Source organism: Scyliorhinus torazame, chromosome 9, assembly GCF_047496885.1.
Source record: "Scyliorhinus torazame isolate Kashiwa2021f chromosome 9, sScyTor2.1, whole genome shotgun sequence".
Classification (NCBI taxonomy): Eukaryota; Metazoa; Chordata; class Chondrichthyes; order Carcharhiniformes; family Scyliorhinidae; genus Scyliorhinus; species Scyliorhinus torazame.
In genome coordinates this window covers 141,322,550-141,346,864 of record NC_092715.1, presented here as the reverse complement: position 1 = coordinate 141,346,864, position 24,315 = coordinate 141,322,550, and the positions used below count along the sequence as shown (strand labels likewise).

Here is a 24,315-nt window from a genome sequence, read left to right as displayed (position 1 = left end):
TGTACATTGTGTATTTTGTTGTTGTTACAATACCAAAAATGCCTCAATAAAATGTTTATTAAAAAAAAACTGTCAGCAATGTAATATCCCCAGACATGCATATTTTTCAAATACTCAACTTTAAGACTTTATTCTTAATAAAACAACCTTGCATCTTAATCCCAATGTTTTCCCTGTAGAAAACAATATTACTGCTTATGGATCCAAAACGATTATTTAGTCATTTTTATGACACTATGTTCTAGATCCAAGACAAATATGCAAGCGTACTGCAGATTTGGGAAAGGGATCTTGCAGAGAATATCGATGAAGAGATCTGGGGAGAGATATCTTGGAGAATGTTTGTAATAGAACAAAGGCGATTAAACTACAAATTCTACATTGTTTGCATATTACACCAAGTTTAAGACACAAGATGGACTCCGTCATATCTCCACTGTGCAAAAAATGTAGAATTGCAATAAGGGACTATACACGGTATATGGTCTTGTGTTGAAATTTTTAAAAAGCTATTTGTCAGGTACATGGAGGTGGGAAAACTATTTGATATAACCTTGGGAGATGGACCCGGTGTTTTTGATTCCAGATAAACGTATAATTGACTATAACGAGAAAAGGTGGCATAATATTCTAACATTTACAGCATGACAAAATATTTTATATTCTTGATCACTGATAAGTCACCTCCTGTCCATAATTGACAAAATTATTATAGAGTGTCGTCCAATGGAATTTTTAATTTGTATACTTCAATCCAAGTTGGACTTACTCCAAAATGTAAGGGCCCCTATCTTGAATATACAGATTTTGTGGTGTTAGATTTACTTCTACGAGGCTTTCCACAGAATGTGCAGTTGTCCCTAATATACTGTATATGGGGTGTATGCCCCTTCTCTTTTTATTTATTTTTTCTCTTCATCCTTTTATTCTTATGTCAAAGTTCTGGGTTAGATAATTCAACTGCATTTTTCTTCTATACGATGAAATGATTGTGCTGCACTGCACCAGTTTTATGGTGTGTTTTTTGTTTATAAAAAAGGGGGGGAAATTAAAATTAAAATATTTACAAATATATTCTAAACACCCATCCAAAAATGACCTGTAGAAGGTAGAATTGGAGGTAAGGGTGGCAACTATATGGCCCCTGACTTCACCACTGCAAAATCATGACAAAGATGAACAATAAAATGACCAAACTACTAAAGAGAATGAGTGAGTGTTCTTGTATGGGTGCAAGTGGAATGTTGCAGACTTTACTAAAACATTCAAACTGGTCAAGCAATATAGGGTGCTAATTGTAAATGTAAATAAGACGAATATAATGGGGTGATTGACTGTCATTCCAACCTTATGACCTAATGAAGACAGAAGAAAGAAATGACAACCAATTGATGGACAGTACAAGCTAATATCAACCCAGTAAAGATAACAAACAACCTAATGGGGAAGTCACTAACTTGCAAGTGAAATATAACAAATAGTCATACACAAAAAACTTAAATTTTTGTTTGTTTCTGAAATTGCAAGTATTTATTACTGTAATTGCAAGTATTACATTTATTTTTCCCTGGGGATTCTTAAGGAGTTTCTGATTAAGTTGGTCTTTTCAATGTCCATAATTTCTTAAAATGGACAAGCAGTTCTACTGGACTCAATGCTGGGTTGTCTTACCTCCTGTACTTATGGTCTGATGTACACTGTATTTCTTCCACAAACCCAGTAAATGCACATTCCACCTTCACGTTCTGCAAAAAGTTAGATGGATAAGTCATAAAATAACAGTAACAATACACATCAGGTTTTTTTTAAAAAATACAAAATATATGGGTAGTTAACCATGTCAACACTACTGTGTGATGCGTTCTAATTTTGAACTTGTTTCGAGACGATTTGGCTCAGATGTGCAAATTGGGTCATTTCCTCAGTGATTGTGGCATCATAATTATATATATTCGGTCTGTCATTATTAGGTTCACCAAGATTTATCAAAATGGTAGAATAAACTTCCCATAACCAAAAAGAGAAATAGAAAAGCGTGTGTAAGTTTACTCAGCTAGACTCAGAGCCTCATCCAAAACGTGAGAAAGTGGGGGGCTAGAGGGGTGCCATGTAGTCTCGCCTTGATAATAAAGGATAGGATGGAAAAAAGAGAAAGGGTGTTAGCTGAGAAATCAAGATGTAAGGTGGGCTTCCGGTGGCGGCCATGGAGTGAATGGTCGCTCATAGGGCAGCTCAGGCTCAAAGGCGTGGGTTTTGGTACTTTTTTACCTGCCTTCTGGGTAGTTTCAGCAGAAACGTAGAGCGGAAAGTGTAAGAGAAGAGGTTCTCCCCTGGATTGGCATGTCTACTGGCTATCAGACCCGGCAGAAGACTGTGCAAGTCCTGGCTAAGGATTTGGAGGAGACCTGTCGTGCAGCACCAATTGTGAAAATGGAGGTGGGAGAAGGGTCATCCTCGGTGGCAAAGCCTTAGATGGAGCAATTGATGAACTTCATCAAGAAGGAATTTCGACATCAGAGGAAGGAGATACATAGTGACTGGTCAAAGGCGATTGAGGGAGCAGTGGCAGGTCTTCGCAGGTCTCTAGATCGAGTGGAAAAGTGCGTCGAAGCGTAGGGGGTGACGATTTGTGAGATGGAGAAGGTGGTGTCCGAACAGAGTGACCGTGTCTTTGGAGGTGGAGGTCAGGATCCTAGGGGACCTGTGCAAGTCGTTGCGGTCGAAGGTGAAGGAGCAGGAGAATAGGTCCAGACGACAGAATTTGCAGATTGTGGGTCTGCCGGAGGGTGTGGAGGGAATGAGTGCCATGAAGTACATCTCGAGAATGTTGGCCGGGATGGTGGAGGAGAAGGTGCTGGATAAGGCCCCAGAGGTGGACCAGGCCCATAGGTTCTTCAGGCAGAAGCCGAGAGCCGGGAAGCCGCTGCAGGCAGTGGTTGTGCGAATAAACAAGTTCTTGGACAAGGAGAAGATTCTGAGGTTGGCCAGGGCGAAACAAGTCTGTGACTGGGAGGGTAATAGAGTCTGGATTTTCCAGGACATTGGTACGGAGCTTGCGAAGAGGTGTGCAGGTTTCAACAAGGCCAAGGCGGTGTTATACAGACGACGTATTTGGTTCGGGACGTGTACCCAGCCAGACTCTGGATGACTCACGATGGCTGGGAGTATTATTTTGAGACGCCGGAGGAGGCGAATGATTTTATAAGGGACCATAAGTTAGGGGAGAGCTGCGGGGTGGTATGAGACGGAGGAGTTATGTCCACGAAAACTGGGAGTTATTGTTGTTTTGGGTTGCCAATGGGGGAGGGGGGGGGGGTGATTCTTTTTTGTTAGAAGCTGCAAGTTTGCAATTTCTCTCCCCCCCCCCCCCCCCCCCCCCACCTTTTGCTTTTTTGGGCGAGAGATTATTTGTGAATTTGGTGTTTTTTTCATGTGTGTTTATTGGGGCCCCTTGGGTGGCGTTGGCGGTTTGGTCATTTTTCAGGGGAGTTGGGGGCCGGTTGCGCACACTGGGGCTGGTGGGGGGAGGGACGGGAGGGTGCGCAGGAGGGCCTTCACACAGGAGATCCCACGCTGGCAAGCAATGCTGGTGAACGGAAGTGTGGTGGGGGAGGAGGCCATGAGGGATGGCCAGGCCCCGGGGGGGGGGGGGGGGGGGGGGAAATGATGCAAAGTGGCAGGTTTGGAGGATGACCATGGACGGAATGGGGGGCCACCGTGTAAGCGCCCAGTTTGGAGTGAGGTTGGGCGAGGGAGAATCAATGGGGGATGATGGTGGACAATAGAGGGGTTGGAGGCGCAAGCCTCCGGTAGAATTGTGACTTGGAACATCTGCCAGTTGAACAGACTGGTCAAGAGGTCCCGGGTTTTCACACAGGTCCCGGGTTTTCACACACTGCGGGGTTTGAAAGCCGAGGTGATTTTCTTGTAGGAGACGCAACATCGGGTGAAGGATCAGGTTAGGCTGAGGGGTGGGACAGGTATTTCACTTAGGGTTTGATTCGAAGTCGAGGAGGGTGGTCATTTTGTTAACTAAGAAAACAGGGTTTAAGGGGGCCAGGGAGATGCGAGATCCAGGGGGAAGTTTTGTGATAGTTAGTGGGGTGTTAGTCAACGTATATGCGCCTAACTGGGACAATGCGGGGTTTGTAAAGAAGCTACTGGGGCGATTCCGGACACGCACCAGTTGTTCATGGGAGGGGATTTTAACTGTAATGGAGCTGAAGGTGGACAGGTCGAGCCCCCAAGTCGATGGGAAGGTCAAGGGTGGCGAAGGACCTGGGAGGATTTATGGAGAGCATGGAGATGGTGGATCCGTGGAGTGGGGGTGGAAAAGAGAGTACGCCTCCTTTTTGTACGAGGCGAGGGTGGCGATTAGGGTTCACGTGGAACAGATTAGGAATTATGTGGAACTGAATCAGAACAGGGAGGTGGCGGCAGCCACGTTTTGGGAAGCTTTGAAGGCAGTGGTCCACGGTGAGATTATTCCGTTTAAGGCTCATAGAGACAGGGAGGAGGAGGGAGGAGCATAGGCCGCTGTTGGATAAGATAGCGGTGGTGGATCGAAGATACTTGGCGGCCCCAAGGAAAGAGTTGCTGGCGGGGTGCATGAGGTTACAGGGGCAGATTAATAGGCTGATGGCAGACAAGGCAGTGGGGCAACTGCAAAGGGCAGAGGGGGTGCAGTATGAGTACGGAGAGAAAGCGAACCGTATGCTGGAACACCATTTGTGGCGGCAGGCAGCGTCTAGGGATATTTTAAAGGCAAGAGCAGAGAAGGTGAGGTGGTATCAGAGCTGTAAAAGATGGAGATGTTCAGTGGGAACTACGAGAAGTTATAGAAGGCTGAGTGGGTCAAGAGCCAGGGGATATGGGGCAGTTTCTGGATGAGTTGGAGTTCCCAGAGTTGGAGAGGAAGAGGCAGGCATTGGAGAAGTCGCTGGGACTCAGGGAGGTGATGGATAGTATCAGGGGAATGCAGTCGGGGAAGCCCCCGGGCCTGGATGGTTTTCGACGGATTTCTATAAGCAGTTTGCAACAGAGTTGGCCCCCCGCCTGTTGGGGGTATTCAGTCAGGCAATGGAGAGTGACGAGTTGCCAGCAATGTTTTTTGCAGGCGGTGATTTTGTTGATTCCGAAGAAGGCGAAGGACCCACTGTAGTGTGGGTCCTACAGGCCCATCTCTTTGTTGAACACAGATGTGAAAGTATTGCCGAAGGTGCTGGCGTGTAGGCTTTAGGGGTCTCCGAAGTTATTGTATCCATGGATGCGGAGAAGGCCTTTGACCGGGGAGAGTGGAGGTATCGGTTTGAGATTCAGGATAGATTTGGTTTGGACCAAAGTTTGTGGTGTGGATGAGTCTTTTGTATGCATCCCCATTGGCAAGTGTGCGTACTAACAGGATGCATTCAGGATATTTTGGGCTGCAGAGGGGAATGAGACAGGGGTACCCGCTGTCATCATTGTTATTTGCGTTGGCGATTGAGCCCTTGGCAATGGCACTTCGGGGGTCGGCCAAGTGGTGAGGGATTGTGAAGGAGGACAGGGAGCACCAGGTTTCGCTGTACGCAGACGGCCTGCTGTTGTTTACGTTAGACCCGCTGGAGAGTATGAGCAGAATCATGGGTCTGCTGGAGGGGTTTGAGGCCTTCTCCAGGCATAAACTGAACGTAGGGAAGAGCGAGGTGTTTACAGTGAATCTGGCGGGGCAGGGGGCCAATTTGGGGCATTGCCGCTTAAGGTGTAAAGAGAGCGGTTTAGGTATTTGGGGATTCAGGTGACCCACGAGTGGGCCATGATGCACAGCTGGAACTTGACAACATCAGTGAAGGAGGTTAGGGGGGGATCTCAAGAGGTGGGATGCTTTGAACTTGACGTTGGCAGGGAGGGTGCAGGTGTTAAAGATGAATGTGCTGCCAAGGTTCTTGTTTGTCTTTCAGATCTTTCTCTCCAATGTCTTTTACTAGAAGGTGGGGGTACTGATCTCGGAGTTTATATGGGCAGAAAGGTACCGAAGATGAAGAGGGATTTTCAGAAAATAAAATGGCGAAGTGTCAGGTTCTGACTGAAAACCGACGTGTTTCTCACCAGAAACGCAGCCCAAGCTTTCTGACCAGATCTTCTATCAATCAAAAAGAAACTGGGGGGGGGGGGGGGGGGGGGGGGGGAAAGAGGGTGAAAAAGCTGTCCCTCCTGCCCCTGGAAGTATCACGGGTGAAAGGGGGCACCTTCTCCCCTACACTGTTGTCCCTGTGCATCCCACCTCACCCCCCATCACCACACATAAGGGGAACAACATTCCCCCCCCCAATGAAGGGGTTTACCTCCCACAGCCACTGCCATTTCGGCCCTCAACCTCGAGGCCTCTAGGCACCTCTGCACTCCCGTCATGGTTACCACGACTCGTTTTAGTTTTCAAAATCGGTAGTGATTCATGCTGGCGTGGCATCACGCCGCCAGGGGCTGGATGCTACTACGTTTAATAAGATTAAAATATATTTAAAATTATGCAAAGGGCGTGAATCAGATCACATCACTGGCCGGGGGGGGAAGGAGAGAGAGAGAAGAGATTGATAGAGTCAGGGTGGATCGCATGCTCTCACCAGTGCAAACCCCACTATGGTTCTCTCAAACCTTTGCAGTCGTAGCAGGATTTGCAAACTGTCCGCCAAAATTCAGCCTCACAGAATCAGTTTGGATGGAGCGAAGTGACAACAGGGCCCCAACTACTGGGCATGTATGAATCAGGATATTAATGGTACATGTTGCATAACTGTAGTCATGCAGGACTATAACCCTCAAATAGACTGGATGAACCGAATTTGCAGCAATAATGTGGAGGATGAGTTCAAGATAGGTTGAGATCAGTATGTCAATGGATCAGGCTATTTTACATCTAGTAATGAGACAAGGTTAATTAATAGCTTTATATAACTGGAGCCTCTCAATTGGTATATCACAATATGATTGAATTTTATTTTGGGTTAGTGTGTGATCTGGTTAAGTCGAACTAGGATCTCAAATCTGAACAAAGTAAACTATATTGTTACAAAGGACGGGTTGGCTCAGATAGATTGGAAAACCTGATTAAAAGCTGTGACAAAAATCACAAATATTATCCTATGCAACTGTGGCAAAAATAACTCTCTCCTCATCCTTGTCAAACACTCTGCAACCTTTAAGACAGTTGATGACATTATTCTCTAACAACTCAACCAATGTCCAGCTGGGTGTCACTGCATTTTGCCTGGTTTAAATCTCATCTGTCTAAACGTAGCCAGAGAAGCATCTGCAATGTTTTTTCTTGCAACACTCTGGTGTCCCCAAAGGATCCATCCTTGGATCCCATTTCTCATTTACATGCTGCATCTTGACAACATCTGAAAACTCAGCAGATTTCACATGAATGCTGGCATCACTCAGCTCTCCCTCACCACTACCTCACAACTCCTCCACTGTCTTAAAATGATCAGACTGCCTTTGTGACATCCAGTACAGAAGGAGTTTGAATTTGCTCCAATTAAACACGGCGAAGGTAAAATTATCTTAGGTCTCCACTGCAAACTTCATCCTCCAGTCACCGACTCATTCTTTCTCCCGGACAATACTCTGGAACCAAACAAAACTGTTCACAACCTTGGTGTCATATTTCATACCAGGGTGAGATTTCAAACACATATATGTGCCAGCACTAGGATCATCTATTTTCAGTACCGCCCAACTCTGCTACCTCATTTCATCTGCTGCTGGAACCCTCATGGGCTTTACCTTTGGACTTGACTATTTCAATCGACTCTTGATCAGCCTCCAACATTCTACCCTCTGTAAATTTGAGATTATGCAAAACTCTGCTTCGCGTGTCATAATTTGTAACAAGTCCCATTCACCAATCGCGTTTGTCCTCACTGACTATATAAATTGCTGGATAACGCAATGAGATTTAAAAATTCTCATTTTAGTTTCCAAATCTCTCCACAGATTTGCCCTGCCCCATCTTAGTCATCTCCTCTCGCCCCACATCTTTCCAAGATATCTGCTCTCCTATAATTCTGACCTCAAAGCATTTTGGATTTTAATTGTTCCATGATTGGCGGCTGTGCCTACAGCTGACAAGGCACTAAACTCTGGAATTCCCTCAGAATTCCCTCAGTAAACCGCTGTCACTATCTTTTTCTCATACTAAAAAGCTACCTTTATTGACCAATCTTCTGGGCATCCACCTCAATATCTCTTTAAGTGACGCTATGTGACGTTTTGCTTAATAACACTATTGTGAACCACCGTGGGATGGTTTATTACAATAAAGACACAATATAAATACAAGTAGTACTTCCTGGCAATAGCTGATCAATGCCAACAGTTAAAGAATTAAATCATAATTTGCAATGAATATACATTCCCATTGGAATGAAGTTCCAACTGCGGTTAAAGATAGTGTTGGATTAAATGAAGAAGCTTATAATGTTGCCAAAGAGTATGACATAAGGTTTGAAGAGGATTTTAGAATTTAAAGGATGAACAAAAAAATTGATAGAGAAAGCAAAATAGAATGCGAATAAGGTAGTAGGAAACATAAAAATATTGTAAAAGCTTCTATAGATGACAAATGGAATAGATTAGCGAAAGAAAATTTAGAGGCAGAGGCAGGGCAGATTATAGTGGTGAACTATAGAGCAGCTAACCCGATATTAGTAGTGAGGAAAATATTAGAATGCATTATTAGGGAGATAGTAACAGGGCACTTAAAAAATCATAATACAATTGGGAGGGGGGGGGGGTGGTCAACATTTTTACCAGAGCAGGGTGGCACGGTGGCGCAGTGGTTAGCACTGCTGCCTACAGCGCTGAGAACCCAGGTTCGATCCTGGCCCCGGGACACTGTCTGTGTGGAGTTTGCACATTCTCCCCGTACCTGCATGGGTTTCACCTTCACAACCCAAAGATGTGCAGGTTATGTGGATTGGCCACGCTAAATTGCCCCTTGATTGGAAAAAAAATAATTGGGTACTCTAAATTTAAATTTTTTCTACCAGAGCTTATTAAAGTTACAGCTAGCGGGATAGATAAGGGGGAGCCAGTAGGCATAGCATATTTGGATCTGCAGCAAATTACAATCCAATATATTATTTTACACAATTTACTAACTAGTTATGAAATTAGATCGAGAGCAGGTTGGTTAGTTCCTGGTATATGTTGTCATTATACCAAAGGCACAAGGGTGGCAAATAAATGTCTTAATTATTCTTATTTATGATATTAATTTACTGATTTATTTTCCATCTCAAAATAAATTTTAGAATTACTCAATATAAGCATAAAATGTTTGTAAGTTCAATTACACAATACCTTTTCATAATCGCTGCATGGGGTACATTCTCTTATAATACTGAATTCTTCTTTTTCCCAGCAAGGCCATGATTGTAAAGTTCCTGCTGTTTAATTCATAAAGATAACATAAATCAAGTTATAGAATGTTATTAGTTTATAGGAAATAGATTATAATGTTTCAGTATTTATAATTATTGACATTTTTGAAAAAGTAACCTCCGATAGTCTATCTCTGAATTAATTCATCTCAATTGTTTACAGTCACAGCTAACTAGTAAATATCTAGGAAGCAAATATATCATCTTCTGGGCTTGTCCAGTGGTGCAGAATATTCAGTGAAGCAGCCAACATATCTGTGATCCCCACACAAAGGTAATAAACACAAGGGAGTAGGAGGACAATAGCAGGGAAAGGCACAAAACGAAAATGGAGCAAGCTGAAAAATATGATACATGAACTTGGCCTATACTTCCACACAGATTAACAACCAGATCCAGTGAACCGTTAGTGAAGATCAGACAGGTCTTCCCCTCAACGGGTACATCAATTACGTTATATATAAAACATACAAGTCAGTCTGGACTTGAGAGAATTATCAATGTATTTCCTGCCTATCAAGTCAAGTGTCACATTAGCACAAAGAAAATAATTCACAAATAGTTCCCCGTGGCCATCCCCCTTTCCAACAGATATACTGTTTTAGATACTGTTGGGGGGGGGGGGGGGAAAGAAGAGAGATGCCTGTGTAGGGAAAAGCAGTGGCAGCCAACTTCATGGCACCATGGGTGGATCTGCTGGACGAGAGGAGGGAGGACATCAGGGCTATGTTGGTTGGGTATTCAATTGTAAGGGGAACAAAAAGACTTTTCTATGGTCGCAAAAGAGATTCCAGGATGGTGTACTGCTTCCCTGGTGCTAGGGTCAGGGAGATCATTGAACGGCTGCAGGGCATACTGAAGGGAGAGTGCAAACAGACAGATATCGTGGTACACATTGGTACCAATGATATAGGCAGAAAAAGGGGACAAGGTCCTGCAAGCAGAATTTAGGGACCTAGGAAGTAGATTAAAAACCTGGACTCAAAAAAGGTAGTAATCTCTGGATTACTTCCAGTGCCAAGTGCGAGTGAGTATAGAAATAGGAGGTTAGTCCAGATGAATGCATGGCTGAAGAAATGGTACAGGAGAGAGGGCTTTGAAGGTCTGGGACATTGGGACTGTTTTGGGGGATGGCGAGACCTGGACAAGGCAGACGGTTTGCACCTGAACCAAAATAGGACCAGTATCCTTGCAGGGAGGTTTGCTATTGCTGTTGGGGAGGGTTTAAACTAACTTGGCAGGGGCTGGGATCCTGAAAGAAGGTTCAACAGGGATAGATGCACAGCCAAAATTAGGTGACTCAGGAAGGTATAGAGTATCTAGACCTGTTAAGTCACAGGGAGTTTGGCAAGATTAGATGGTATTTATTTTAATGAAAGGAGTCTGATGAACAAGGCAGATTAATTGAGGACATGTATTAAAACATGTGGGTATGATGCCATTGCTGCCACTGAGACATGGTTGAGAGGGGGTCAGGATTCGCAGCTCAATATTCCAGGTACAGGATCTTCAGGTCAGATATTACAGAGGAGGGGTTGTCGCAATTTTGATCAGGGAATCAATTACAGCAGTAAGGAGAGACATCATCTGAGAAGGCTCTTCAACTGAATCCATATTGGTAGAACTTAAAAACCAAAAAGGAGCAATCACATTGCTGGGAGTGTTCTAATGGGCTCCCTAACAGTCTGAGTGAAATTGAAGAACAGATATGTAGGCAAATTATCAGAGAAGTGTTAAAGGAATAGTGTGGTGGTAGTGGGGGATTTCAACTTCCCCAACATTTACACTATGGCTACCCCAGTTAAAAGGCTTAGCGGGAATAGAATTCTTAAAATGCATCCAGGAGAACATTTTGAGCCAGTACGTAGAAGGTCCTACAAGAGAGAGGGCGGTCCTAGACTTGATTCGAGGTAACAAAGCCGGGCAAGTGGTTGAAGTATCAGTGGGGGAGCATTTTGCAGACGGTGATCAAAAACTCCATTAAATTCAAGATTATTATGGAAAAGAACAATGGGCCTGAAATCAAAGCTCTAAAATTGAGGGGGGTGGGGGGACGCGACTTTAACAGGATCAGATATGATTTGGCCAGAGTGGACTGGGAGCAGATACTTTTAGGTAAATCTGTGACAGAACAGTGGGACACATTCATGAAGGAACTAGGGCGAGTACAGGGCCAACATGTTCCAAGGAAGAAAATGGGTGATACCAACAAAGAACAATACAGCACAGGAACAGGCCCTTCGGCCCTCCAAGCCTGTTCCGGTCACAATGCCACCCTTGGCCAAAGCCCTCAGCACTTCCTAGTGCCGTATCCCTCTATACCCATCCTATCCATGTATTTGTTGAGATGCCTTTTGAACACCGTTCAAAATGGGTTTTCTCCGGGTGCTCTGGTTTCCTATATCTTTTTTTTTTAAATAATTTTTATTGGGGTTTTCACAAAATATCAACAACAGAATGAAAAAGGAACCCAATAGAATTAAATACAGAACAAAGTAAAACAACCCCCGTGCCCCCCCTCCCCCCAAATACATAAATAATAAATTAACACCCCGAATTAACACAAAGCAAACATAGCAAATATATACACCCCCTCAGATCCACCAGGGTAAATTTAAAAAAAAAAGAACCCCTCCTCCCCCGGGTTGCTGCTGCTACTGACCATTGTCTACTGTTCTGCCAGGAAGTCCAAGAACGGTTGCCACTGCCTAAAGAACCCTTGTACAGATCCCCATAAGGCGAATTTCACTCTCTCCAATTTAATAAACTCCGTCATATCGTTGATCCAGGATTCCACGCTTGGGGGCCTCGCATCCCTCCACTGAAGAAGAATCCTTCGCCGGGCTACCAGGGATGCAAAGGCCAGAATACCGGCCTCTTTCGCCTCCTGTACACCCGGCTCCCCTGCAACCCCAAATATTGCGAGCCCTCAGTCCGGCTTGACCCTGGATCGTACCACCCCCGACACCGTCCTCGCTACGCCCTTCCAAAATTCCTCCAGCGCTGGGCATGCCCAGTACATATGGGTGTGATTTGCTGGGCTCCCTGAGCACCTAACACACCTGTCCTCTCCCCCAAAGAACCGGCTCATCCTTGTCCCGGTCATGTGTGCCCTGTGCAGCACCTTAAACTGTATGAGGCTGAGCCTCGCGCACAAAGAGGAAGAGTTTACCCTCCCTAGGGCATCTGCCCATGTCCCCTCTTCGATCTCCTCTGCCAACTCCTCCTCGCACTTACCTTTCAACTCCACCACCGAGGCCTCCTCCTGCATCACCTGGTAAGTTTCCGAGATCTTCCCCACTCCAACCCACCCCCCTGAGAGCACCCTGTCTTGTACTGTGCGTGGCAGCAGCCGCGGGAATTCCACCACTCGCCGCCTGGCAAACGCACTTACCTGTAAATATCTAAAGGTGTTCCCGGGGGGAGCCCATACTTCTCCTCCAGTTCACCCAGGCTCGCGAACTTCCCGTCCACAAACTGGTCCCCAACCTTCTTATCCCTGCCCTGTGCCACCCCGAAAACCCTCCGTCTATTCTCCCTGGGACAAACCGGTGGTTCCCCCGTATTGGGGTCCACACCGAGGCCCCAACTTCCCCCCTGTGCCACCTCCACTGCCCCCAAATTTTGAGGGTAGCCGCCACTACCGGGCTCGTGGTATACCTCATTGGAGGGAGCGGCAGCGGCGTTGTTGCCAGTGCCTCCAGACTCGTACCCTCACAAGACACAGTCTCCAGCCTCTTCCATGCAGCCCCCTCCCCCTCCATCACCCACTTGCGCACCATCGCCGCATTGGCGGACCAGTAGTACCCACAGAGGTTGGGCAGTGCCAGCCCCCTCCCATCCGTACTCCGCTCCAGGAACACCCTTCCCACCCTCGGAGTCCCTCGCGCCCACACATACCCTGTTATGCTCCTGTTGACCCGCCTAAAGAAGGCCTTCGGGATAAACATGGGGAGGCACTGGAACAGGAACAAAAACCTTAGGCGCACCGTCATCTTAGCTGACTGCACCCTACCCGCCAGGGACAGCAGCAACGCGTCCCACCTCTTGAACTCCTCCTCCATTTGCTCCACCAGCCTCGTGAAATTAAGTCTATGCAGGGCCCCCCAGCTCCTGGCCACTTGCACCCCCAAATACCTGAAGCTCCTCTCCGCCCTTTTTAGTGGGAGCTCCATGTTGAGCTTGTACCCTGAGAAATCCCCGAACTCCGAGGATCCTCATTACCTCCGGCATTCCCCCCACCGGCTCCGCCACATATAGCAGCAAGTCGTCCGCATAGAGCGACACCCTATGCTCCTCCCCACCCCGCACCAACCCCCTCTAGTTCCTCGACTCCCTCAGTGCCATAGCCAGGGGTTCAATCGCCAGTACGAAGAGCAGGAGGACAGGGGACACCCCTGCCTCGTCCCTCGATACAACCACAAGTACTCAGACCTCCTCTTGTTCGTGGCCACACTCGTCATCGGGACCTCGTACAACAGCCTAACCCACCTGACAAACCCCTCTCCAAACCTCATCAGCACCTCCCACAATTACCCCCACTCTACCCTATCGAAGGCCTCCTCAGCCACCACTATCTCCGCCTCCCCCTCCCTCCCGGCATCATAATAACGTTCAGGAGCCTCCGCACATTCGCGTTCAACTGCCTCCCCTTCACGAACCCCGTCTGGTCTTCATGGATCACCTGCGGCACACAATCCTCAATTGTCGTGGCGAAGACCTTCGCCAGCACCTTGGCATCTACATTTAACAATGAAATCGGCCTGTAGGACCCACACTGCAGGAGATCCTTGTCCGCTTCAGGATCAAGGAGATCAGTGCCCGGACATCGTCGGGGCAAAGCACCCCCCTCCCTTGCCTAATTGAAGGTCCTAACTAGCTACGGGCCCAACAGGTCCACATATGTTTTGTAAAATTCGACCGGAAACCTTCCGGCCCCGATGCCTTCCCTGCTTGCATGCTCCCTGTCCCTTTGGCCAGCTCCTCCAGCCCAATCGGGGCCCCAATCCCACCACCAGTCCCTCTTCACCTTTGGAAACCTCAATTGGTCCAGAAAGCGGCCCATCCCTCCCTCCTCCAGTGGGGGCTCGGACCGATACAATTCCTCATAAATGTCCTGACGATCCCATTGATGCCAACCCCATTCCACACCACATTCCCTCCCCTATCCCTAACTCCCCCAATCGCCCTAGCTGCGTCCAGCTTCCGAAGCTCATGCGCCAGCATCCGACTTGCCTTCTCCCCATACTTATAAATCGCCCCCTGGGCTTTCCTCCACTGCACCTCCGCCTTCCTGGTGGTCAACAGGTCGAATTCGGCCTGGAGGCTGCGCCTCTTCCTCAACAGTCCCTCCTCAGGCACCTCCGCATACCTCCAGTCTACCCTCACCATCTCCCCCACCAGCCTCTCCTCTCCTTTCTCCTCACCTTGTGGGCCCTAATGGAGATCAGCTCTCCCCTAACCACAGCCTTCAGCGCCTCCCATACCATCCCCACTCAGACCTCCCCGTTATCGTTGGCCTCCAGTTATCTCTCTATGCTTCCTCGGACCCGCTCACTCACCTCCTCGTCTGCCAACAGCCCCACCTCCAAGCGCCACAAAGGGCACTGGTCCCTCTCCTCCCCCAGCTCTAGATCTACCCAATGCGGGCGTGATCCGAAATGGCTATCGCCGAGTACTCGGTATCCTCTACTCTTGTCTATCAGCGCCCTACTCATAATAAAAAAGTTGACCCGGGAATAAGCCTTATGATCATGCGAGAAGAATGAAAATTCCTAGCCCCCGGCCTTGCAAATCTCCAAGGGTCCACCCCTCCCATCTACTCCATAAACCCCCCTCAGCACCTTAGCCGTCGCCAGCTTCCTACCCGTCCTAGATCTGGAGCAATCCAGTGCCGGATCCAACACCATGTTAAAGTCCCCCCATTATCAGGCCCCCCACTTCCAAGTCCGGGATCCGACCCAACATGCGCCGCATAAAAACCCGCATCGTCCCAGGTTCGCGGACATACACATTGACCAGCACCACCCTCTCCCCTTGCAGGTACCATTATGTACCTGCCACCATTGTCTGTCACAATGTTCGACGCCTCGAATGACACCCTCTTTCCCACCAAGTTCGCCACCCCCCGATTTTGGCATCCAGCCCCCGAACGAAACACCTGACCTACCCATCCCTTCCTCAATCTTACCTGGTCTGCCACCTTCAGGTGTGTCTCCTGGGGCATGACCACATCCGCCTTCAGCCCTTCAGGTGCACGAACACCCGGGCCTGCTTGACCGGCCCGTTCAGTCCCCTTACATTCCAGGTTATCAGCCGGATCAGGGGGCTACCACCCCCCTCCCCCACGACTAGCCATAACCCCTCCTTGGCCACCCAGCGCCCGCACCACTCGCACGGCCCGTTCCCCACGGCAGCAGACCCCCGTCCCAAAGCCCTCTACTCGCTCCAGCTCCCCCTTGACCATAGCAGCAGCAACCCGGTTCCCCCCACCCACCCCCCTCCCCAGCTAGGACCCCTCCTAGCTCTTTTACTCCCCCCATTGCACTCCCGCAAGTCAGCTGACTCCTGCTGACCCTGGCTACTCCTGCCTCTCCTTCGACTCCTCCCATTGTGGACATACCCTCCTCTTCCATTACCCATCCACAGGCTCTTCGCCTCCCCCTTCCATCCCAAGCGCGGTAAACAACCTCGCTTTCTCCGCCCCTCCATCCCTTCAGCGCGGGAAAAAGTCTGCACTTTCCACCTGCTCGGCCCCGCCATCTCTGACGCCGCTCCTTTTACAGGCCCAGTCCCCTCACCCCCGACTCGGGCCTCCCCTCCCCGCGGGGCCCCATCCCCCTACCGGCCATCCACCCCTACTCCATTTACTTACCCCCTCCAAGAGCCCACCGACAGACCCAAACCAAAACAGTGCCCAACCCACCCTAACCACCCTCACCGAACCAAAAAGAAAATTATAGAGCAAAGAACCCCCCCTCAAAATGTAACACCCCAACAGCAATCCCCGACCACCCATTCCGACCCTCAGTTTGTGTCCAGCATCTCGGCCTGGACCAAGGCCCACGCCTCCTCTGGAGACTCACAAAATAACGGTGCCGGTCGTTGTAGGTGACCCACAGTCGCGCTGGCTGCAGCATGCCAAACGTCACCCCCTTCTTGTGCAGCACCGCCTTCGCCCGATTGTACCGGCCCTCTTCTTCGCCACCTTCCGCACTCACGTCCTGGTATATTCGAACCTCCGCGTTCTCCCACCTGCTGCTCCTCTCTTTCTTGGCCCACCTGAGGACGCATCCCGTCAGCGAGAACCGATGAAACCGCACCAGCAGCGCCCCGCGGGGCTCGTTAACCTTGGGCCTCCTCGCCAGCCCCTCTATGGGCGCCTTCCAGCTCCAGGGGGCCTGGAAGGATCCCGCTCCCATCAGCGAAGTTTAACATTGGTGACCACATAGGCCCCCATGTCCGACCCCTCCAGCCCCGCCGGGAGGCCCAGAATCCGCAAATTCTTCCGCCTCGACCGATTCTCATCTCCTCGAACCGATCCAGCCATTTCTTGTGGAGCGCCTCGTGCGCCTCCACCCTTACCGCTTGGACCAAGATCTCGTCCTCGTTGTCGGAGATCTTTTGTCGGACCTCGCGGATCGCCACCCCCCTGGGCCGTCTGGTTCTCCAGCAGTTTGTCGATAGAAGACTTCATCGGCTCCAGCAGGTCCGCTTTGATCTCTCTGAAGCAGCGCTGGATAACCTCCTGCTGCTCCTGCGCCCACTGCATCCACGCTGTCTGGTCCCCGCCCGCCGCCATTTTGCTCTTCTCCCCTCGCACCTTCTTTGGGTTCACCACCGCATTTTTAGTCGCCCCGCTCCTGGTCCAACGCATACACTGTCGGGGAGCTATTTGCAATCTCCTTCCCACACCGGGAAACATCGTAAAAATGCCGTTGGGGGGCCTGAAAAGAGCCCAAAGGTCAGTTTTTAGCGGGAGCTGCCGAATGTGCGACTTAGCTCCGCATAGCTGCAACCGGAAGTCCCGGTTTCCTATATCATAAGACATAGGAGCAGAATTAGGCCACTCAGCCCATCGAGTGTGCTCCATCATTCAATCATGGCTGATATTTTTCTCATTCCCATTCTCCTGCCTTCTCCGCATAATCCCTGATCCCCTTATTAATCAAGAACCTATCTATCTCTGTCCTAAAGACCCTCAGCGATTTGGCCGCCACAGCCTTCTGCGGCAAAGAGTTCCACAGATTCACCACCCTCTGGCTGAAGAAATTCCTCTTCATCTCTGTTTTAAAGAATTGTCCCTTTAGTCTGAGATTGTGCCCCCTGGTTCTAGTTTTTTCCTACAAGTGGAAACATCGTCTCCATGTCCACTCTATCCAGGCCTCACAGTATCCTATAAGTTTCAATAAGAAGCACGGTAGCCCAAGTGATCAGCACTGTGGCTTCACAGCTCCAGGTTCGATTCCCTGCTGGGTCACTGGCTGTGCGGAGTCTGCACGTTCTCCCCATGTTTGCATGGGTTTCCTCCGGGTGCTCCGGTTTCCTCCCACAGTCCAAAGACGTACAGGTTAGGTGGATTGGCCATGGTAAATTGCCCTTCGTGACCAAAAAAGGTTAGGAGGTGTATTGGGTTAGGGGGATAGGGTGGAATTGAGGGCTTAAGTGGGTCAGTGCAGACTCGATGGGCCGAATGGCCTCCTTCTGCACTGTCTGTTCTATGTTCTAAGATCCCCTCATCCTTCTAAACTCCAACGAGTACAGACCCAGAGTCCTCAACCATTTCTCATATGACAGCTCTTCATTCCAGGGATCATTCTTGTGAACCTCCTCTGGACCCTTTCCAAGGCCAGGTGTTCAATAGGCACACCTTGCCTGACTGCATAGCCTCCAGCCCCTCCACCACTTCAACCAGCCCAATTGGGGCCCCTAGGAACTCCACCAGCTCTTCCTCCACACATCTTAAAGTATTAAAGTAACCCCCCCCCCCCCCACCCCCCCCCCCCCACCCCCCCCACCCCCCCCCACCCCCCCCCCACCCCCCCCCACCCCCCCCCCACCCCCCCACCCCCCCCACCCTCCCCCCCCCCCCCCACCCCCCCCCCCCCACCCCACCCCACCCCACCCCCCCCACCCCCCCCCCCCAGCCCCCCCCACCCCCCCACCCCACCCCAGCCCCCCCCCACCCCCCCCACCCCCCCCCAGCCCCCCCACCCACACCCCCACCGACACCCCCACCCCACCCCCCCACCCCCACCCACCCCCCCACCCACACCCCCACCCCACCCCCCCACCCCACCCCCACCCCCCTCCCACCACCCCCCACCCCCCCCACCCCCCACCCAACCCCCCCCACCCAGATGAAATGTATCCCAGGCTAGTGAGTGAGTCAAGGGAGGAAAGAGCAGGGGGACTGGTAACAATTTTCAATTCCTGTCTGGCCACAGGTGAGGTGCCGGAGGATAGCCAATGTGGTACAATTATTCAAGAAGGGAGGAAGTAATAAACCAGGAAACTACAGGCCAATCAGTCTAACCTCAGTGTTGGGGAAACTATTGAAAGCAATTCCGAGAGACAGGGACTTCCTGTGGCGGCTATGGAGGAGTAAGTCGCACATTTGGTGGCTCCCGCTCTGGTCGGACTTTTGGACCTTTCCCCTGGACTTTTTCCGGTTTTAAACGGCAAATTTGAAGGCTGCGGCAATTGGGCACTGTTTCCACGCATCGGTTTATGGAGAAAAGGATTAGAAGTGCACAAAAGGGCAGAAACAAGAAGTCAGTAACGAGCGGTGTTGAAGCTGCAACGGGAGACAGTATGGCCGAGGGCCGGACCCCTGGGGTGGCAGCGCAGCACCCAACAGACCCAATGATGCAGGCCATTCAGGATGGCTTTGCCAGGCAGAAGCGGGAATGCTTGGACCCGATCAAAGAATCAATTGATCAGCTAGAGAGCACACTGGATGCCCAGGACCTGGCGATTCAGAAGGTGGAGAAGGCACTGCTTGAACAAGAGGAGCATCAAACAGCGGTGGAGCTGGAGGTGGGGATGCTTCAGGAACAGCAGAAAAGGCTCCTGGAGAAGGTGGAGGACCTTGAGAACTGGTCCCGCCAGCAGAACCTAAGAATTGTCCGGCTCCCGGAGGGGTCTGAGGGAGCGGATGCTGGGGCATACGTGGCGGGTATGTTCGAAAAGCTGCTGGGGGGGCTTCCGGGTGCTGCGATGACCAGCTGAGTCGCACGTTTCGGCAGCTCCCTGTGAAACGGACTTTTGGTCTCTTGATAGGAGCCCCAACGGCAATTTTGACGGCTAAAAACACTGTGCGGTAAACCAGAAGGGAATCCCCCCTGGATACGGATGGAAAAAGGAGAGGGAAGTGGCCAGATTGCAGTGGATCTTTTAGAACAGCGGCAAGGAAGGCAAGCAAAAACCAAGATGGCGTCGGAAGGTGGCAGTTTAACATGGGGCCCTGAACAACAAGAGTTCTTGAAATGCTGTGTGGAAGAGATCAAAAAGGAAATGAAGAAAGAGCTGTTGGCCCCGATACTACAGGCGATCGAAGGGCTAAAGGAGGAACAAAAGACCCAGGAGCGGGAGCTTCGGGTCGTGAAGGCAAAGGCAGCCGAGAATGAGGACGATATACAGGGCCTGGTGGTGAAGACGGAGACGCAGGAGGCACATCAGAAACGATGTGTGGAAAGGTTGGAGGCACTGGAAAACAACGCAAGGAGGAACAACCTGAGGATTCTTGGTCTTCCTGAAGGTGTGGAGGGAGCGGACGTCGGGGCATATGTGAGCACGATGCTGCACTCGTTAATGGGAGCGGAGGCCCCGGCGGGTCCGTTGGAGGTGGAGGGAGCATACCGAGTGATGGCGCGAGGATCGAGAGCAGGAGAAATTCCCAGAGCCATAGTGGTGAGATTCCTCCGTTTTAAGGATAGAGAAATGGTCCTTAGATGGGCGAAGAAAACTCGGAGCAGTAAATGGGAGAACGCGGTGATCCGCGTTTATCAAGACTGGAGTGCGGAGGTGGCGAGAAGGAGGGCGAGCTTTAATCGGGCCAAGGCGGTGCTTCATAAAAAGAAGATAAAATTTGGAATGCTGCAACCGGCAAGACTGTGGGTCACATATCGAGGGAGGCACCACTACTTTGAGACGGCGGATGAAGCGTGGACTTTTATTGTGGAAGAAAAACTGGAATGAGCGGGTTATTAAAAAGAACGTTCGAACAAAGTGGTGGGGCGAATGTGGGGGCAAAGAGGGGTTTTATGTACTAATCCTGCGATGTGGTAACTTTTCTCTCTCCCACAGGTGGTGATGGGGGAGGAGGGGAGGTGGAGGAGATGGGGCGTTGGCCATTGGGGGCGGGGCCAAGGGAGAAGCGCGGGCTTGGTTCCCGCGCTATGATAATCATGGCGGGAATAGAGAAGCAGGAAGGAGGGGGCGTCGCACGGTGCGAGCCGAGGTCACGGGGGGAAGCCGAGGTCAGCCAGAGTTTGCTGACTTCTGGGAGCAACATGGGGGGAGTAATTACGCTAGCGGGGGATCTAGCGGGGGGGGTGGGAGGGGGGAATTACTGGGTTGCTGCTGCTGGGGAGAGGGGGGAGCTGGTATGGGAGAGGATGGGCGGGGGGGCACCACCTGGGGGAGATACAGCTGCGTGGGAACCAGGTGAGGAGCTGGAAAAAGGTGATGGCTAATCGACAAGGGGGGGGGGGGTAGGAAGCCCCCCAACTCGGCTGATCACGTGGAACGTGAGAGGGCTGAACGGGCCGATAAAGAGGGCACGGGTACTCGCACACCTTAAGAAACTTAAAGCAGATGTGGTTATGTTACAGGAAACGCACCTGAAACTGATAGACCAGGTTAGGCTACGCAAAGGATGGGTGGGGCAGGTGTTCCATTCGGGGCTAGATGCGAAAAACAGGGGGGTGGCTATATTAGTGGGGAAGCGGGTAATGTTCGAGGCAAAGACTATAGTGGCGGATAACGGGGGCAGATACGTGATGGTGAGTGGCAAACTACAGGGGGAGACGGTGGTTTTGGTAAACGTATATGCCCCGAACTGGGATGATGCCAATTTTATGAGGCGGATGCGAGGACGCATTCCGGACCTAGAGATGGGAAAGCTGATAATGGGGGGAGATTTTAATACGGTGTTGGAACCAGGGCTGGATAGGTCGAAGTCCAGGACTGGAAGGAGGCCGGCAGCCGCCAAGGTACTTAAAGATTTTATGGAGCAGATGGGAGGTGTAGACCCGTGGAGATTTAGCAGACCTAGGAGTAAGGAGTTCTCGTTTTTCTCCTATGTCCATAAAGTCTACTCGCGAATAGACTTTTTTGTGCTGGGTAGGGCATTGATCCCGAAGGTGAGGGGAACGGAGTATACGGCTATAGCCATTTCGGATCACGCTCCACACTGGGTGGACTTGGAGATAGGGGAGGAAACAGGAGGGCGCCCACCCTGGAGAATGGACATGGGACTAATGGCAGATGAGGGGGTGTGTCTAAGGGTGAGGGGGTGCATTGAAAAGTACTTGGAACTCAATGATAATGGGGAGGTCCAGGTGGGAGTGGTCTGGGAGGCGTTGAAGGCGGTGGTTAGAGGGGAGCTGATATCAATAAGGGCACATAAAGGGAAGCAGGAGAGTAAGGAACGGGAGCTGTTGCTGCAAGAACTTTTGAGGGTGGACAGACAATATGCGGAAGCACCGGAAGAGGGACTGTACAGGGAAAGGCAAAGGCTACATGTAGAATTTGACTTGCTGACTACAGGCACTGCAGAGGCACAATGGAGGAAGGCACAGGGTGTACAGTACGAATATGGGGAGAAGGCGAGCAGGTTGCTGGCACACCAATTGAGGAAAAGGGGAGCAGCGAGGGAAATAGGGGGAGTGAGGGATGAGGAAGGAGAGATGGAGCGGGGAGCGGAGAGAGTGAATGGAGTGTTCAAGACATTTTATAAAAAATTATATGAAGCTCAACCCCCGGATGGGAGGGAGAGAATGATGGGCTTCTTGGATCGGCTGGAATGTCCCAAGGTGGAAGAGCAGGAAAGGGTGGGACTGGGAGCACAGATCGAGGTAGAAGAAGTGGTGAAAGGAATTAGGAGCATGCAGGCGGGAAAGGCCCCGGGACCGGATGGATTCCCAGTCGAATTCTATAGAAAATATGTGGACTTGCTCGCCCCGGTACTGACGAGGATCTTTAATGAGGCAAAGGAAAAGGGACAACTGCCCCCGACTATGTCTGAAGCAACGATATCGCTTCTCTTAAAGAAGGAAAAGGACCCGCTCCAATGCGGGTCCTATAGACCTATTTCCCTCCTAAATGTAGATGCCAAGGTCCTGGCCAAGGTAATGGCAATGAGAATAGAGGAATGTGTCCCGGGGGTGGTCCACGTGGACCAAACTGGGTTTGTGAAGGGGAGACAGCTGAACACGAATATACGGAGGTTGTTAGGGGTAATGATGATGGCCCCACCAGAGGGAGAAACGGAGATAGTAGTGGCGATGGATGCCGAGAAAGCATTTGATAGAGTGGAGTGGGATTATTTGTGGGAGGTGTTGAGGAGATTTGGTTTTGGAGAGGGGTATGTTAGATGGGTGCAGCTGTTGTATAGGGCCCCAGTGGCGAGCGTGGTCACGAATGGACGGGGATCTGCATATTTTCGGCTCCATAGAGGGACAAGGCAGGGATGCCCTCTGTCCCCATTATTGTTTGCACTGGCGATTGAGCCCCTGGCGATAGCGTTGAGGGGTTCCAAGAAGTGGAGGGGAGTACTTAGGGGAGGAGAAGAGCACCGGGTATCTTTGTATGCGGACGATTTGCTACTATACGTGGCGGACCCGGCGGAGGGGATGCCAGAAATAATGCGGATACTTGGGGAGTTTGGGGATTTTTCAGGGTATAAATTGAACATGGGGAAAAGTGAGTTGTTTGTGGTGCATCCAGGGGAGCAGAGTAGAGAAATAGAGGACCTACCGTTGAGGAAGGTAACAAGGGACTTTCGTTACCTGGGGATCCAGATAGCTAAGAATTGGGGCACATTGCATAGGTTAAATTTAACGCGGTTGGTGGAACAGATGGAGGAGGATTTCAAGAGATGGGATATGGTATCCCTGTCAATGGCAGGGAGGGTGCAGGCGGTTAAGATGGTGGTCCTCCCGAGATTCCTCTTTGTGTTTCAGTGCCTCCCGGTGGTGATCACAAAGGCTTTTTTTAAAAGGATTGAAAAGAGCATCATGGGTTTTGTGTGGGCCGGGAAGACCCCGAGAGTGAGGAAGGGATTCTTACAGCGTAGCAGGGATAGGGGGGGGCTGGCACTACCGAGCCTAAGTGAGTATTATTGGGCCGCTAATATTTCAAATGGTGAGTAAGTGGATGGGAGAGGAGGAGGGAGCGGCGTGGAAGAGATTAGAGAGGGCGTCCTGTAGGGGGACTAGCCTGCAGGCTATGGTGACAGCCCCATTGCCGTTCTCACCGAGGAACTACACCACAAGCCCGGTGGTGGTGGCTACACTGAAGATTTGGGGACAGTGGAGACGGCATAGGGGAAAGACTGGAGCCTTGGGGGGGTCCCCGATAAGAAACAACCATAGGTTTGCCCCGGGGGGAATGGATGGGGGATATGGAATGTGGCAAAGAGCAGGAATAACGCAACTGAAAGATCTGTTTGTGGATGCGAAGTTCGAGAGCCTGGGAGCGCTGACCGAGAAATATGGGTTGCCCCAAGGGAATGCATTCAGGTATATGCAACTGAGGGCTTTTGCGAGGCAACAGGTGAGGGAATTCCCGCAGCTCCCGACACAAGAGGTGCAGGACAGAGTGATCTCAAAGACATGGGTGGGGGATGGTAAGGTGTCAGATATATATAGGGAAATGAGGGACGAAG

General features: G+C 50.4%; 1 protein-coding gene across 1 annotated transcript in view; it reads right to left on the bottom strand.

Annotated features, from left to right (window-relative positions):
- lmnb1 (lamin B1) overlaps positions 1 to 24,315 on the bottom strand; it is a 192,556-nt gene that overhangs the window by 132,775 nt on the left and 35,466 nt on the right. Inside the window, exons 4-5 of the mRNA XM_072516572.1 lie at positions 9,346 to 9,431; positions 1,672 to 1,745 (exon numbers count right to left, since the gene is read on the bottom strand). Of these exons, the coding sequence (XP_072372673.1) occupies positions 1,672 to 1,745; positions 9,346 to 9,431 (160 nt within the window). The remainder of the gene's footprint in view (positions 1 to 1,671; positions 1,746 to 9,345; positions 9,432 to 24,315) is intronic.